At 39.7% G+C, this 18,158-nt stretch overlaps 1 protein-coding gene across 1 annotated transcript; it reads left to right on the forward strand.

The window, feature by feature from the left end:
• Window positions 1-4,030: 4,030 nt before the first annotated feature.
• On the forward strand, window positions 4,031-12,347 carry RBM43 (RNA binding motif protein 43). Its single transcript, XM_067549892.1, has 4 exons — window positions 4,031-4,167; window positions 8,812-9,010; window positions 9,508-9,602; window positions 9,685-12,347. The coding sequence occupies exons 1-4, from the start codon at window positions 4,165-4,167 to the stop codon at window positions 10,438-10,440; spliced, it is 1,053 nt and encodes a 350-aa protein (XP_067405993.1). The 5' UTR covers window positions 4,031-4,164; the 3' UTR covers window positions 10,441-12,347.
• The last annotated feature ends 5,811 nt before the right edge of the window (window positions 12,348-18,158 follow it).

The following is an 18,158-nucleotide window of genomic DNA, read 5'->3' on the forward strand; positions in this document are numbered from 1 at the left end:
GTTAAACCTGAAGAATGAAGGTTTAAATAGAAATTCTGACAAAAGTTTAACAATAGCAGGGCTAGTGAAAAGGTGCAGATAAGAGTAACTCAAAGTAAAATCAAGAAGAGCTTTTAAATAATACATCTTAACAACCAGGTAGTATTTGTGAATTTTCCAATTTTTTGTTTCATCTATTGGTTATCCAGTGCAAATGTTAAGCTATAAAGTAGTGATTTTGTATGAAGACAACTGGAGATCAGTTTCAAACAAAAAGCAATACTTTTTTCAGAAACAGTGGATTTTGATATTTCTTTCAGTTGGGTACAGTTACCACCATAATATTAAATTATGGATAGATAATAAATTAATAGAATCTTAGAAAACATCTCAGTAATAAATCTTTGTTCCTAAATGTCCCTGTTATAGGTCAGAATATTTAAGATAAAGAAGAAGAGTTAGAAGCTCTCGTCTGTAGGCAGAAATTCACTAGACAGGCCCCAACAAACAAAATTCCTCCTGGGAAACACATGCTAGAGTGGTAGTTCCTCACCTGAGGCAAGTATGTTGCATGCACTTCACAGGCCTGAACCACTGACTAGTTTTGGATCAGGCCCCAGGGCCTGTTCTCATCCTACCCTTTTCAAGCAACTAGGGCTTTAGCAGGAAGCAAAGCCTGCATTCCTCAACTATCATGTGATTGACCCTGCACTAGGGCCCAATGGGAAGGCTCCTAACACTTTTGACCTCTTGCTCCCCATAAAGCAGCCAGACATGGTTCAGCTTCTAGGAAGCTAATGCAGCAGGAATAAACTAACAGGTTTCTTCTGTGCCATTGATACTAATTGGAGAAATTGGAGAACATTTTAATGTAAAGTGTTTCCCATCAATCCTACAGTGGTATCTAGTAATATGTTGTAGATAGTTCTAGTTCAGGCCTTATTAGCAGTAAATATTGTAATCCCATTGACAAGGAGCATTCCTGATTATAAGATTTCTTTTCTGAGCTATTCAGGAAAGGTGGTGTCATCAGTGAGAGGGTGAGGAGTGCAACATATGTTCTCTTTATGGAGAAAATCTAAATGGGGACTAAGTATAAGTGATGGACATCATATAAATGTATGTAATAATAATTGGATAAGATCAGGTAGCCACAGAAAGGCTTTGCATTCTTCCTATCTACTTATGATCTCATGAAATTGTTATTCTCCAGTAGATGTTTGTTTGGCTTTTTATAAACTATGAGGCTAGGATGCAGCTGGCACCATGATCTAAACTTCAGCTTTGAAATTTCAAGACTCCCTATTACCAGAAGTTCATATCCCAATCTCCAACAATATTAATGCAGATATGACAGGGCAGTTTCTTCAGTTTGCCCGCCCTCCCTCTCTCTCTGGGTGGGTGGGTGGGTTTTGGATGATACTGTGATGCTAGGGCTTGGGTTAAACCATGTTGAAGATGGTGGGTGTAACCATAAAGATAAAGATAAGGAACACTAAAGCTCCTTTATGAAATATGTTGCCTTTCAAAACACAGGTCATGCTATGCAGGACCAGTCAGAAAAATGACCTACTGGGTGTAGGGTTTCGATGGGTATTGCTTGCTCAACTTGAGTTGTGTGTATGTGAAGAAACATTACAGCCGACCAGGAAGGCAGCAAAGAACCACCAGACACAGCCAGAGAAGCACTGTGATCTTGACCCTGAGAAAAAGCTCAGAAAGAGCTTGGGCTAAGTGCTGGATGGAAAGGGGTTTGGAACTGCGAGGAAAGAAACTGGCTCCTGCTGTTTGATTCCTGCTGTGTTCAGGGAATCAAGACTTTGTGCATTCTTTGTAAATAAACAGGATTATATCAAAGAAATGCCTGACTCCATTATCCGTTTCTCTTAATGGGAACAACCCACGACGCCCAAAATTGTCTAAGTGCTCTGGTCAAAAGGAGTAACAATACCTTAAAATCTTGGTCCCACTGGCTGTACATGAACACTAAGGATCCCATGGCACTTTTCAGATTTGCCACAATCCTCAAATATGCTGTTTGCTAGTAGATTGCCAATTGTCCATTCTGAGGTGACTGCCTTTCAGTGGTGTTCTATGTATGTGTGTGTGTGTATATACATGACGATATGTATATAAGCTCTGTAAAATGTTATGGAACTAAAGATGCTATAGTGTAAAAAATCTAACACTATTGCTTGTTACCCTTTTTATTTTACAACAGCAAAACTGAGAAAACTGAAGTTTTCTGTGACATCCATTCCATAAAAACAGGACCGTACATATACTATTTTCCTTTCATGTAATTTAAAAAAAATAAATAAATCACAGCAGAACTAGATAATTGATATCACAAATGAAAAATAAGTATAAATGAGGATAATTATTTCTCTCTTCCATTGTAAGGGGCTTTGAGATCTATGGATGAAAATCATTATATAAGAGCTATGAAGTATTCTTATTATTCCTTTAAAAAAGTTGTTTTGTCATTTTGCACCGGAAAGGAGCTGGGAGGAGGAATCACCTACAAGAAATCTGATGTGATTGCCAAAGGTTCTGCCAATTTGGAAGCACTTAATATCTCTCCACGTGAGGCTTTGCCATAGCACCCATCACTACAGTGTCTAAAGACTTGCCTACATAGGGAAGCTATGGCAAAATAAGCTAGGATGCGAATTTAAAGTGCAAATAAATGGATTAAGCTAAACTGTGCAAAGGCATTCTTAGTGTAGAATAAAAGTGTCCACGCAGGGAGCTCATGCGGAATAGTTGTTGAGCAATAGCTGTTCTGGGCTATTTCCGCATGTAGACAAGCCCTGAGCGCTGAAGTTTCCATTCTAAGAAGTTGCAGCAAACATGCCAAGGAAGAAGGAAAGATGTGGGAATGCAATAACTCACCTCAGAGTCTTCATTTTAATTTTCTTCAAGTTCATACTTTGAGGCAGGGGAGGGGACACAATTTTAAATCAAGTCTTGAAGATTCTTTGCTACTTGCATAATTTAAGGCCAGTAATAATACTACAGAGCCCAGACAAGGCGAGGGACAAAACTGCCTGAAAACCACATCCTAGCCTAGCTCTAAGATAGCACTGACAACACTCACTGGGGACTGAAGGAGCCTGATTCACTACTTTCTTTTTCTTGCACCTATAAAAGCCGCAGCACAATGTTATTGCATGCCCACCTATCAGACATCAGAGTACTTTTGGCTTCCTGCACTCCCCTGTGATAGATGAACGATACCCACAGTCTGTATCTTCCTTGCTATTGCATTCAGTTCAGGCTCATTTGATTTATAAATTATTTTATGCCCAATTGGTTTAACATGGCTGCCTTGCCTCTTCCTGTCACCTGCATTCATCCTCTCATCTTTACTCCTTCACTCCTCTTCTGTGCCCATCCTCACCCTACACCACCCCCTCCTTATGGTCTACTTAGCATCCTGAATTTAGTTTCTTAGGTGGGTGACCAGATGTTCCAATTTCATAGGGACAATCCCGATATTCCGAGCTTTGTCTTATATAGGCGCCTATTACCCTCCACCCCGTCCTGATTTTTCATTCTTGCTATCTGGTCACCCTAAAAGATCTAGCTAAGCAAAAGTGCTTGTATGACAGTCTGCCCTGGAGTGTCATATTTTCACACCTCTGTGCACATTAGATGGCTGCATGATGTGCAACATGCAAGGCAGGGGCTGTGTCAGTTATATGATGCATGTGTATCACTACCTGCTAGGACACCTATCCCTTATCAGTATCTGATTATATGGTTCCTCTTTTTAGTTATAAACAAACCATATCAATGAAAATAAAAACCGGGCACAGACGCTAGAGTTAAAATCTAACTCCTGGATAGCAGATCTCCTTGCTCCGGATCCACTTTGCTGCTCCTTAGAATGAAAGGTCGAATTCACCCACGCCGTGTAAATCCACCGATACACGCCGGCGTCGCTCTGCAGGGCCCGGCCCGGGGAGGTTGGGCACGGCACTCTGGGACTTGTAGTTGGCGCGGGCTCCCTGCACAGCGCCCTGCTCTCCCCGCACGCGGGCCAGCGGGAACTGCAGTTCCCAGCCAGCATCGCGCTGAGACCAGCTGATGAACTGCGAGGCTGCCCAGGGAAACCGAACTGAGACGTGAAAGGAAACATTCCGCGTCGTTGCCTTTGCAAGCCGCCGCCGCCGCGCGATCATGGCAAGTGACGTGTTGTGTGTCTGTTTGATCGTTTAGGAGAGGGGCTTCGGAGTCGCTTCGCAGTAGTTCAGGCTCTAACGTAGGGTATCGCTGGAGGGGCCTTTGGACGGGGAGTCTGTTGGGTGCACTGCATGGTGCATTTTTTACCGAGTGCAGCCCTGCGTTTGCAATGAGCTGACCCTGGAAAATGGCACCTGGCCGCTTAGTTCTGGGCGCAAACACTCTGCTATCGTTTTAGAAGGTCAAATCTGTAGCCTGTGTATGTCAGTGGTCACAATCGGCTCATCCTGCAGTAGGATCAAGAGGATTCACGCCTGGTGATTCCCCGCCCCACGCCGTGCCAGAGCAGCAGGAGGATTTGCCGCTCATGGCCCTTCCGCAAAATCTTGCTGTTGGTGGGGGAGCTGCAGGAGGTCAAGGCCATCCATGCAAAAGCCTTGTGGGCTGTCTGCACTGGCTCTGGGTCTCCCCCCCTCTCCTCCTACAGCTGGTGGGCAATACTTAGGTGCAGTAGGGCCTCAATGCCAGGGATGCGTCCCCTGGATGCAGCTGCCCTGTGGGCTTGGAGAAGGACAGGAGTGTATTATCTTTCCTGGCTAATTCCCCTTCTCTTCTCCCTCCCAGCACAGGGCCAATATGCATCTGTTTTAAATGCTGAAACGTTGTGTGGTTTGAACTGAGAGCAGCAAGTGGAATTGCTGCAGGCCAGTTAACTTGCTAGAGAATGACTCTTATTTATGTGTAATATATGAAAACACATTGGACTTAAACATTAATCAATCAGACATTCCCCAGTGGAGTGTGTATAGCCAACCAAAGTGCTGGGTGGCTCTTATTCCTCAGCCAGAGTAAACTGTTGTTATGGGTTGCATTAACTTATCAAAGTTGGTGCGTGTAAGAGCCCTCCCCTCTTTCATTCAGACTGAATGTAAAGAAGCCATTAAGTTTCTCTGTGTAACCAGGCAGCTAAAATAACAGGAGCATCACACAACACACAGGCACCTGGCAAAGCTTGAATAAAAGCTGAACTGTGTGGCCCAAGGGGTTTCCCTGGGGATGGGTATAGCAAACACTTGTGTCAGGGGCTAGGCCATTGATTGGTAGAACTGTATGGTGGGGGCATATATAATGAGGGAAACAGGAGAAAGACCAGAGAAGGCAGAATAGGACCAGCCACAGCAGCACTGGTAGCACAGTCCCTAGAAAAAGCCGAGACAATGCTTTTGGGCCAAGTCCTGGCTGAAAGAGGGTTGGGGCTATGAGGAAAGAAATTGTCTCTTGCTGCTTGATTCCTGCTCTATTCTGGGAAACAGGATTTGCACATGTCTTTGAAAGCAAACAGAATTGCATTAAAGATACCTGAATCCATCATCAATTTCTCCTTTTAAAAGAAACAATCTTCAGGGCTCCCAACTTTGGGTAACCACTTGGGTCAACAACAGGTAACCCTCCATGTACTTCAGCCAGTCGGAAAGCAGCTAGTTCATACTATCACTGTGTCCTTTTAAAGAAATGTTTCTCTTGGTAAGCTGCTCTGTGATTGTCTTGAGAACAGACCTGTTTTTGTCAATCAGAGTGCAATAATCTACAATAAACAAACAACTATTATTTTACTGTGCTAATATTCATCACCTAAATGACTACAGACTAATGGAATCCATTTGGAGGAATCCATGCATGTGTGTGCAGCCCCACTGATTTAAATGGGATCCACTAGAACATAGGAGTCTGCACCTGCAGATCCAGTTGAAAGATCAAGGCCTAAATCTGTGTCATTCAGGTTGTTTGTTGAGGTAAAGCCATTGCTATAGAAGAGTATCAGAGGATCAACTGTTTCAGCCTTGCAAATGCAAGTCTCAGCTTTCTCGACATTCAGGGCCAAATTCTCTGCGTGTATAAATTGGCACAACTGCAATGGAACTGCACTAATTTATGCCAGCAGTGAATCTGGACCTTTATTTTCCATTCATTCTTCTGCTATATTTTGACATGTATGTATAACCAGGAGATTAGAATTTTGTGACAATATTCTTTTCTATTCACACAGTCAGACAGCATTCTTTCTATGTACTATTCCTACGTGTGTTACACAAAATGGGAGCATCTTTGTCTTGGATACTTTGTCAAAAAAACACAAATGCATTAAAAGATGTAGCATCTATAACTGAAATGGCTTCTTACTTAAATAGTCTTTTGAAATTAATTCCTTAATTGAAAAAAATATTGAAGTATAATTATTCTCTCTGGTATTTCATTGTTATTCACTTATCTCACTTCTTCAGTTTATGATACAATGGGGTCAACAATTTTTTCCAGTGAAAGTAACATTTTAAAATTGTGTATAATAAAGAAATAAACTAATAGGAAGCATGTTTATGCCCCAGTGTCAAAATTAAACATCAACTTAATCTTTGTATTCCCCTTGGCAGCAATATACCATTATGGAGGTGCAAACTCAAAATCTATTAATGGTGTTGCTTGGATGGAAGAAAAATAACACTGTCATTTAATTCTTATATATTATTTTATCAGATCCATTCATCCTCATAGCTTCTTGTGAGGTAGATGATTCGGTATTGTTAGCTGCATGGTACAAATGGGGGATCAGAGGCATAGGTGTTAAGGACCCAATGGCACAGAAGAGGTCAGTGTTAGACCTGGAACTTGGTCGTTATTTCCTCCCATTCTTACGGTCATATCACAACATCACACTGTTCTTTTTGTGCGACCACGTCTGTTCGTTTGTTAACCTGTGGTGACCGGGTTCTTTAACAGACTCTTTAGTGTAGAGAGAGTTAGTTATGACTCCTTGATCCTCTTTTAGCTCCAGCACTGGGCACAGGTTAGAGCAACCTCAGGACTGCTTCAGTGTGCCAGCTGGCAAGGCCTCCTAGGAGACTGTCTGCCAGCTGAGTGTTCTAGCCATGCCTCCTTCCCTTCCTCCCATCCCCTGTGCCACAGGCTGTGTGGAAGGGGCCAGTTCTGGTAGCTGTTTGCTTTCTGGGGACTCCCTCTAGCTGGGGAGTTGCCTGGCTCTATTCCCATTGTGTTGTCAGAGTGGGGTAAAAATCTGCCTCACTATGATGAACAAAAAACAAAATGACTTCTTCTGAAGAAAAAAATTATTTCATAAGTAAAACTTCTATCTGTTTAAATGTGAAGCCTGATCAAAACAGTGCTCATGTCTTCTCTTTATAAAATGCTTGTAGAGTGCACTGCAATGTTGTCTCATTGAATCTGTCTTCTCACTCCTTTTGGAAATAGAAGATTGGTGGTCCACATAGCTCTGAATATGTCAGTAAAAAAATCATCATCCTATGGCATGATTTGCACGCTTTATAATTGCTAAGCTGGCCCCGGCTCTACCTTCTGCAGTATAGTTCCAGCCGAGAGTTTCTAAGAGTAGTGTAAAGAATGTCATGAAAAACTGAGCTGGTTTACAGCCACTCAGAAATTACTGATACTTCATTCCCACAGCTGACTTTATGATGAAACACTAAATTATTTACTTTCTTCTTCTTAAAGTCAATGAACTGTTACAAAATTCACTCCATGTACTAACAGTTTACATGAATTTTGTTACAGTATTCCCAGTGAAACACTACTGTTTATTTCTTTATAATCTGCATGGCAGAAGAATATACTTTTCATAACAGGACTTTCATCAGTGTCCCATCTGTGATAAGTTTTATGTTCAAAGAAAAAGGGAGGCTGAGTTCTAATGAAAATCTTGTGTGTGCTTAGTTATTTTGCATGTTGCAAATCTCATGTGACTGTAGTTGTGGTTTTCCACTGTAATCCTGTATCCCACCTCTCCTGAACTTTGGAGAAATTTGAATCTGAGTCTTAAAACTGCAGTCAAACCTAATTACTGACCAATATACAGAAGTACTTTCCAACTCCATTCAAACTCAATGTTGGAATCAGAAAATAGAACAAAAGTATTATTAATATTATACCAACTACTGCGCATTTTAGAAGACTTAAGTCTAAAAATCTGCTTTTCACTTGCACTGCTCTGGCACTTGAAGGGAGTGTAAATTACATTCAGATCCACTTTACACCACTGCAGTAGTGAAAAGTGGCCTCAGAGGCCTTAGGCCTAGTCTGCATATAAAATTAGATCGACCTTACTACATCTCTCGACTGTGAAAAAATTCATGCCCTTTGCAACACAGTGAGGTTGACCTACCCCCAACTGTTGATGCAGCTAGGCCAATGGAAGAATTCTTCCATCAATCTATCTATCACCTCTCAGAGAGATGGATTATGTACATTGTCAGAAAATTCCCTTCCTTTGATGTAGAAAGCGTCTACACTACAGCGTTACAGTGGCACAGCTGCAGCATTGCAGAGGTGCTGCTGTAGTGTAGACATACCCTTAGTATAAATGAGAATTAAACCTGGAGTTCTTTGATGAAAAGATCTGTGATGAGTTCTGTGGAGAGAATTAAAAGTTGATTCAACAGTCTTCCTTCTGCAGGAACTGGAAGAGGTGTGTTGTGGATCATTGCACAGGAGGGATGGTGTGAGAGTGAATATCAGAGAGGTACTGGGAAATATCTTATAGAAAGGGAACAGTGAATGAAATAAGTCAGTGAAAGTATAATTTGTATTTACAATGTGACATGTCTCTGTATGCAGGCCACTGGACAAGCTGCCAAGTCAGAGAAAACAATTGTGGTCTCTAGTATTCCAGATGGCATTGTGAAAGATGATGTCATGGCTGACATACTGATGATTCATTTCCAAAAGATGAAGAATCGGGGTGGAGATGTGGAAGATGTAGTTTATCCAACAACAATAAAAGGAGTTGCATATATCATCTTTGAAGATCAAGAAGGTATTTATATTAATAAATAACGTAATTATACCCATGAAATAAGAGGATGGAATAACAGAATATTACATTTAAAACACAACATATGTTCAGTTATTGCCAATATTGGGGTTTAAGGACCTCATTTAAATTCCAAATATTAGAATTTCGTCCTATTCATTAAGGGCACGAATGTGAACAAACTTCAGGCAAAGTATTTGTGACTTTAAGACTAGTAAAAGAATAAATCTATAACCTGCATTGAAGATGAGATTTTTGTAGTCAAGCCTTGGGGAATAAATCTCTGCCAATTGATGTTCTAAGGAGACCGACTGCTCTCTCTCTCCTCTGAACAATTTTGAGTAATGCATAAAATATCAGGCAAGAATATTGAACAGTGGGGAAATCGCTAGGGGAAACCATCAAGAGAAAAACACCTATGAAATATTCCACTCATCAGATAGGAAATTGAACATTACCACACTCTTGCAAAAGAAAGTGAGTCTGAATTTTCCTCTCAGTTGCAGAGAATGTTCTCAAGAAAGATGAACACAGACTAGAGGACAAGAGGCTGGGCAGATATTTTCCTCTGAAAATCTCTCTCTATAGTGAACACGTAAGTTCTTCCATGATAACGTCCTAATGGTACATTCACTGCTGTGCTGCACTTATTAATTGCTTTTATTTTACATATATAGGTCTTCACCTGTGTCTCATCTGTCCTCGATTTGTCCCTTTTTGGGGATAAATACATTTTGGAAGATCTAGTGCAGGAGCTTCAGAAGAATATCAAGGCCTTGAGCTTCAGTCCTCTGCAATCCAATGGGCAAATTTCTGTTCAAGGGTCATTCCCAGCAATCAAGTCACTAAAAGACAATCTGTTATTAAAAGCAAATTCCCTTTCAGGGAAAGACAAGAGGGCAGAGAGTAAGCCAGATCAGAGGCCTAACAGCAGGACTCAGAAGCGTGTACCATCTATGGGGCCAAATAATACTGTTGTCCATAATGTAAACAGGGAAGAACAAGTGATTGTCCTTGACACAGATATATACTACTACATGAAACAATTTTTATACAAGGAAGGTCTGGCAAAATACAGTGTTGTAAGTCGTGAAGTCACAGACGGTGATGTCACCACGATATATCTAAAAAATACCAAAGCTAGTTCTGATCCTAGAGAATTAGAAAGAGCCAAAGAGAGAATTGAAGATTTGTCTGCAAAACTTCATTGTAGATTACGTAAAGAAAGATTTTCTTTTGATGGCAACACCAAATCTGAACAGCATAAATATAAACAGGCATGTGAGATCGTAAAATCCAGATTCCCCAAAGTTCTGGTTATTCCTTATGATACTCACATCGATGTGATAGGAAGTTCCTCTGACACTTATGAGTTTACCCAAGAAGTGAATAGAACGGTAAAAGCCCATTTCCAAAATAGATTAAGGAGATAGGAGTCTTTTAGCTGCTGTAGGTGAAGCATGCAAACTAGGACTCCCTAAGAGTGACATCTCTTAGACCAAAGTACAGTCTCCCAAGGGAGGTGGTGGAAACCCCATTACTTGGGACTGTTGAAAAGGATGTTTTGTAATTCTGTAACTTCCATCCAAAGATTTCAAAGCACTTTGCAAACATCAATTAATCAGGGCCCAATCCTGCTCCCATTAGAGTTTTGCCATTGACTTCAATGGGAGCAGTTCCTTACACCACACAACACCCTAATAGTATCAGTAGCTTCATTTTACATGTTGTGGAGGGTTTTTCTATCATTAAAGGAAAATGTAGGCCCCTCTACATCACTGCAGAACCACTCCTACCACATGTGCACAGGCATTGTCACAGTACAGGAAACCTGGACACCAAGACAAGAGCCGTAAATGCTAATTTAAATTTCAGACAGGTAGCAAATGACCTCTGTGTATCTGGTGAAATTAAAGTATGTAGAAGTTAGTTTTCATGGTTAATGGACCATCCCTATCCTATGGTTTCTATGCATTACAAATGAGTGCTTCTTGTGGCTACATTAACATACCCTCTGTTTATGCAAGTTTTGCTTAATAAATCATTTAGTTTTAAATGTAAAATGTGTTTTGATAAACTTTTTTCTTTCTATACTATACACAGCAAATTTAAGGTAGTTTCATTTAACAAACAAAAAAAGTAAATGCTGTTTTTATGCATTTTTAATTGAATTCTGATTTCCATCAAATACATTTTGACACAAATTAGGAGTAAAATTTAAGCATAATCTAGTAAATTAAAAAGTACCAATCACCATTTTGTAACAAAAAGTTGTACAAATTAGGAATCTGAATAAATGTATGTTAAACTACATAGACTTATTGACTCACAGACTTTAAGGCCAGAAGAGACCATCATGATCATCAAAAAAGCATCTTGGGATACTTCCTAGGTCATAAAATTCTTGGAGCAGTAACAGCCTCTCTGTGTGCATTTGTTCATTCCCAGCAAAAGAGGATCTGATTCTGATAGTTATCAGTACATATAATTAACAAGAATTACAATGTATGTATTGTGCTTATAATGTAAAAAAAACATGTGTAAGTGCTGTCCATTTCCATTGTTCCACGATGCCTGTCACCTTGTATGTGAGGCTAAGTATGAGCCTGAGGTTAAAACTGTGTTAGAGCCATTACTAAACCCCTCTTTTGGGGCTTCATCATAAAAATTAATGGACTTTGTCACTTAATGCGATTTAATGATCTTTTACAAATTTGGTTCTCTCTGTATCCATGGTAGGGGATAACCAAGGGAGAGTAAGTAGGTTTTTAAATGGTTTTATACCATGTAATGTAGGAATGTACATAATGCTTTGTCAAAACACTACAAAAAACTACCCACTAGTTTCTCTCTCTTATCTTATTTTGGGGAAGTATCTATCTGTAGATACTCTTAAATTATAAGAGACAGTAACTGAACACTTTTTTAATGGAAAATAAAATATTTAAAGTCCTGTGGGCTTTTCCCTTTAAAAGAAACAAAAACAAACAAAACTAACTTTGTGCTTTTGGCATTTTCTTGTCATGACAAACTATCAGCCTTAATTATGAAAATGGAAAGTCAAGTTGTTATTTTTTATTAAACCAGTGCCACTGTTGTGTATGAAAATTTACAGTCAAGGAAGACAAAGTTAAGAATGAGCTTCAGTACTTCGCTACATCACAGCCTCAGTAGGGATAGGAAATTATAGAATTTTTTGAAAAGAAAAATCTTTTATATTTGTACTCATTTCCACTATTGGACTTGTTTTTTTCTTTGTACATAATTTGTAATAAATTTCTTTTTTCTCTACCATAATTTATATAGAAAATCTATATTAAAGTTTCAGGTTTTTCCTCTTTCTGGCATTGCTGTTTCTTATTTCAGTCCATTGTTTGTGTACAGGTATTGTGCTGTTTTCACTGTATAAAAATAATTTAAATTCTTTGAAAAGAATAAAGAGGTTAATAAAAATTGTTACTTCAAATAATTGTGGATCAAATCCAAACAATATCAGTGATTTTGGCTCCCGTACAAATCAGATGTCATTTGAAATATGATTTATAAACAGTTGCATAGTCCCTTCTGCTGTCTTTATGGTCTCTCTGGTTAGATAGCATATAATTATTGCAATTGCATATAATAGGGTAATCTTTTTCTCTCTGTAGATTTTAAAATATTAATTGAAACTTTCAACCTGATAGTAAGAGGGATGCAATCAGCTGAGACAAAGAAACTAAAACAGTGGGAATGAAATTGACTCAGATAGTAAGGGCCAGAGAAAGCCCCCAATACAGCTGGGATAGGGTGGGGTGATTCCATTACACAGGGGGCGAGTTGATATAAGAATATGAGAATGGCTATTGCTAGGTCTCACCAATGGTCTGGCTAGCCCAGTATCCTGTCTTCTGACAGTGGCCAATGCCAGATGCCTCAGAAGGAATGAGCAAAGCAGGGCAATTTAACAAGTGATCCATCCCCCTGTCATCCAGTCCCAAGCTCCTGGCACTCAGAAGCTTAGGGAGACCCAGATCATGGGGTTACATCTCTGACCATCTTGGCTGATAGCCATTGATAGAGCTATTCATTAACTTACCTGATTCTTTTTTGAATCCAGCTATAGTTTTGGCCTTCATAACATCCCCTGGCAATGAGTTCCACAGGTTGACTCGTTGGTAAGCAGTTGGATTCTGCAAACCTTGTATAATAGTAATAGCCACATCATTATTCACCTTTAAATCCCTTCTTGAAACTCTCCTTTGCTGAGATTCCTACAGAAAATTTGACAGTGGTTAAGCAGTTACTGTGCTGTGACCACTGCTTATCAGACTGACCAGGATTGTCTCATTGTTTCCTTGTATTCCCCCATCAACCTGTTTGTATCAATCTGTTGTCTTATTTTAGATTGTGAGCTCTTTGGGGAAGGGACTATCATTTTGTTCGGTGTTTGTATAATACCTCGCACAGTGGGGCCCTGATCTCTGATTAATTAATAATTATAAATAGTAATTATTATTGTAGGTTTCAGATTTTTACACATTGTCTTTATAGCAACTCTGTGAAAACAGCCATGAGGGAGGGGGACTAGGTGGAGGGACAAAGCCTTGAGGTCGATGACTATATAGACCAAGTGGCACTGATTCAGATGTAGACGGTGTGTTGTGAGCAGGACATACATCTCCTATTTCAGCTCAGGAACTGGAATAGTGGCTGTGGAAAGGCTATGGAGATGGTTTGTGGCTTGGAGAGTGAATACCTTCCCACTCAAACCCCTTATAGGCCTTGTTCCTACACAGATAGAATCTTATGCTTGCAGTAGAAAATGGAGAGTGTGGTCTTTGTTGTGATTCACTATGATACAGTACTATTTGCTATAAGAGAGTACAAAATAGCACTCCAGCTGGAGATGGCGTTACTAAGAGAGGCAACAGTGAAACCAAACAACATTTCAGTCCTGTATTATCTACATTCGCCGTGCAGGTCCCATTTCAATGCATGTGAAACAATGATAAAGGTTTAGCAAAAAAAAGGTTTAATGGATTCCGAAGCCAGAAGGAACTATTGTAATTATCTAATCTGATCTCCTGTATAAAACAGGTCATAGAATTTCCCCAAAATAATTCCTAGATCATATCTTTTAGAAAAACATCTAATCTTGATTTAAAAATAGTCAGCGATAGAGACTCCACCATGACCCTTGGTTAGTTACTCTCACCATTAAAAATTTACATCTTATTTCCAGGCTGGATTTGTATAGCTTCAATTTCCAGCTGTTGGATTGTGTGATACCTCTCTCTGCAAGACTGAAGAGCCCATTATTACATAGTTGTTCCCCATGTAGACACTTATAGACTAATCAAGTCACCCCTTAACCTTCTTTATTAAGCTAACTAGACTGAGCTCAGCTGCAAAACTGTCAGATCATGTGATCAATCTTGCAGAGAGAGGTAAGAGCTGATTATCCACCATGACCCCCAAATCTTTTACCTTGATAAATGCAACACAAGAAAAACAAATCAGGGCAGGTTTGTTGGCTGTTGCCAGCTCTCATTTCTGATCAGTAAATAATGACAACCAAAGCACTGTTAAACTCCACTTGACAAGAGATAAATATTTAATGTTTGTGGATGTTGAGGAAAGTGCTTTAGTTGTTGTTTCTAAACCCCTTAATCTGTTGTCTGAGTGTCATATTTGTAATACAATGCACTTGTTCACTAGGATAGAGGTTTGCCTCTGAGTTCTTGACCAAATATTTTCCCTCACCTTACTGTATATGCACTTGTCACCTACTGCCCTCCACCCCAGAAGGGGATGCATTACAGTTCATGCTGTATGTAAACAAATTCCAGTTCTTTAGGTCCCATCAAATCACTATCAGTATTATAGAACTGGTCATAGACTCTGGCCCAGTATTTATAAAATCATTTCAGATCCTGTTGAATGAAAATCGCTACATAATTATACAATATTGCTAATAGTAAGAGATGTGTGGACGGTAGAAAGTCATGTTAAAAGATTCTCTTGATGCAGGTTTAACTGTCTCATCCTCAGCAATACCGGCACAATATTTTGGTGTTTTGTTGCTAATTTCTTTGTGCTTGGGTAACACACACAACATTGAGAAACAAACCCCCTAATCTGTCCCCTGAAAACCTAGATAGGATTATGGTATTGCAGATTTAACACCCCCCCCCCCCGACACACACACCCCTTCCCAAATACTTCTGCTAGTCCTTCAGACCTGTCTCCATCTGTGTGTTTTGCTTTTTTAAAACTTCTTCATATATGCAAAAATATTGATGGAGTATCAGAAAGAAATCATTCTTGGGAAAGAAACAATAACAATGAGATTTATATTCTCATCTGGACACATGAGAGATTTAGAAGCATAAAACCACCAAGCAGCAAAACGAAAGCATACCCAAAATATGCAACAGCTAAAAGTCAGCTGTGCCCCTGTTGAATGGTGATGCTACACCTGCAGCATCACTTGAATATGCACTGTCTGCTCTTTGCAAAACATGAGAGAGGCAGGTGAAGTTAGCACATCTGAGTTTGAGTGTCATAAAAATAGGAAGCACAAGAGGGAGCCAGATGCCATACAGCTGAATTTCTAGTTTCTGGCCTAACATATATATTACACATAAGCCTCTCTATCTGGATTCCAATATACTTGGAAAATTGTCCTTGCGTCAGCACTGACAAATTTAATTCTGCATACCATGGAAGAAGAAATAAATGTGTAAGCAATGAGGACATGCCCTATTGCATAGTTGATATAAAGAGGGTTGGATACATTTTTTATTTAGATTACACTTGTTTTGAATAAAAGTCCAACATAGATTTCCTCTGAAACCTTCTTTGCTTCTCCTTAAGCTGGGAATTAGTCCAAAGAACATGTTTATTCAGCAGTGAAGTTCTCATTCAATGACTTACGCCACAAGAAAACCCTTTCACAATCCTCACCTAAGATGTGTGAGATGCCCATCTGAAAAAAGAACAAATCCCGTGGCTTTCACACATCAAATATTTAGCCAAGAAAAGCTCCTTCAGGATTTCTGTCAGGCCATGGCTTCAAAATGTCCTGTCCTGTCCACTCCAAGCTAGCATTCCAAAAAAATAAATGCTACCCAATTAGATGCCTGTAAAGCATTGGAAAAAAGAAGGCTAATAAATACACTTACTGGTATAACATTTAAAATATGGAATGTAAAGAGGGCATTTGGAACTCAGGGGTGATACTCCATATTTTATTGTTCTTAATCCAGTGTTATCACAGGGCTTGATCGTGCTCAACGCAGATACAGAGTATTGCACGTGCAACACAAGGCAAAAAGTGACGCAAGGCAAAAAGGGGGTGCAAGGCACACAATGCTGCACTAAGGTAGGTGCTACTACATGATCACCAGCTTTCTTCTGCTTAGAAGCAGGAGAGAGGTTAAGATGGAAATGCATAGCTAAGCATTTAACATCTAAGAAGTTTATGCTCAAACCCATATCCTCAGATATGCCCATCTCTGTCCATTTTTACCCTGTACACCTGTTAGTCAGGGAGCAAGTGTGTCAGGGCTGGCGATTTCCTGCTGCTCCAGTGCTCAGGACCATGCTAAGCATTAAACCTGTTTGTGCTAACTCACACCCTGCTCTTCTGCTAACTATCCTCCACTCAGACTTGCTCTGAAGCACAGCAGCCTTGTTCATTGTGCTGAGCACTTCACAGGGACTTTCAGAAGCAAGACCCCCATCTGAATAATCATGCAGCATGTCTAGGAACTTAACTAGTCTTAGTTTCTACTGGTGGTTTAACCTGTCAGAGCCAGCTCCTCAGCTGGTGTAAGATGGTGCAGCTCCACCAAAGGAAATTGGCGTTCCTCCACTGACATCAGCTGCAGCTCTGACTGTAGTTCAAAGTACAGTTTAAAAGAAAAGAAAAAAAAAAAGATTAGATCCATTTGGATAAAAAACACTGAGATGTCTGAAAGAATGCAAGACCTCCATTCCAACTAAGCCCACTACTTTTCCCATCCTCCTCATCCCCTCCTCTCCCTATTCATGTATGTACGACTTCTTCTATTTTACAACTGTAACCCCTACTCTAATCTGTTATGTTTTTGTAATATTGTCTGGTTTTGTATTGCCTGTTCTTGTAGCTTTGACAAGTTGTAAAACTGCATCATTCTACTGCAGATCCTATGAAGCATGCAGTATTTGGAAACATGCAAGATGTAAGTCATTTACCTTTTGGTACTTTTCATTGTTGGTGTCTTTATTAAGAAAAAAAAAAAAAAGAAACGCTTGTCTTCCAGCACTTCTACCTGAAGTATGGATTTTGATGTTCCCTAAATACTTCAGTCTTCCTGATGCTATTGTGAAGGCAACAACATTCTGTGGTGTTGCAACTAGAAATACATGACTGCTGAAAAGCATGTTAGGCCTCACTAGATAAAATACTGTGCAATCCAGACTAATTTTTGCAGCTATGGTTTGGCATAGATCCTCATTTGATAGGGCAGTGGTTCTCAACCAAGGGTACATGTACCTCTGGAGGTCTTCCAGGGAGTTATCTAGATATTTGCCTAGTTTTACAACAGGCTATATAAAAAGCTCTAGCAAAATCAGTACAAACTAAAATTTCATACAGACAATAACTTGTGTATACTGCTCTATATGCTATATCAGTGTTTCTCAACCTGAGGGTTATAATTTATTTTATAATTATATGATAAAAATGAGAAAGTAAGCATGTACATGGCCAAACCAAATGAAAGAAGAAATGATTTTATGGCCTCATTTTTGTGTAGTGTTGACAGGCCTGTAGGGTTGTGTTGTTATTTACATACAGAGTAGACAGGCCTTAGGAGAGTGAAATTATTTACATACAGAGGAGACATGCCTTTAGGGGTGTGGTCTTGTTTATATGCAAAAGCTACAGGGGCATCAGGGTGTGGCCTCATGTACATACAATTCCCTCTGTATTCCCAAGAACACATTTGCCATTTTTATGCTTCCCCTCAACACTAAATTCTACTCCTGCTAACAGGAGATGTAATTTCTTCACTCGGAATAAGAGTAACTGTTTAAGAAGTTGAGCCATATTGTATGTTTTCAAAGCAGGAAAAAACAATCCTGTATAGTTCCAATTTAGGCAACAAGGAACAAAGAATTAAAAAAA

Source organism: Emydura macquarii, unplaced genomic scaffold (genome assembly GCF_026122565.2).
Source record: "Emydura macquarii macquarii isolate MOO-44397 ecotype Brisbane River unplaced genomic scaffold, CSIRO-AGI_Emac_v2 contig_1253, whole genome shotgun sequence".
NCBI classification, from domain to species: domain Eukaryota; kingdom Metazoa; phylum Chordata; order Testudines; family Chelidae; genus Emydura; species Emydura macquarii.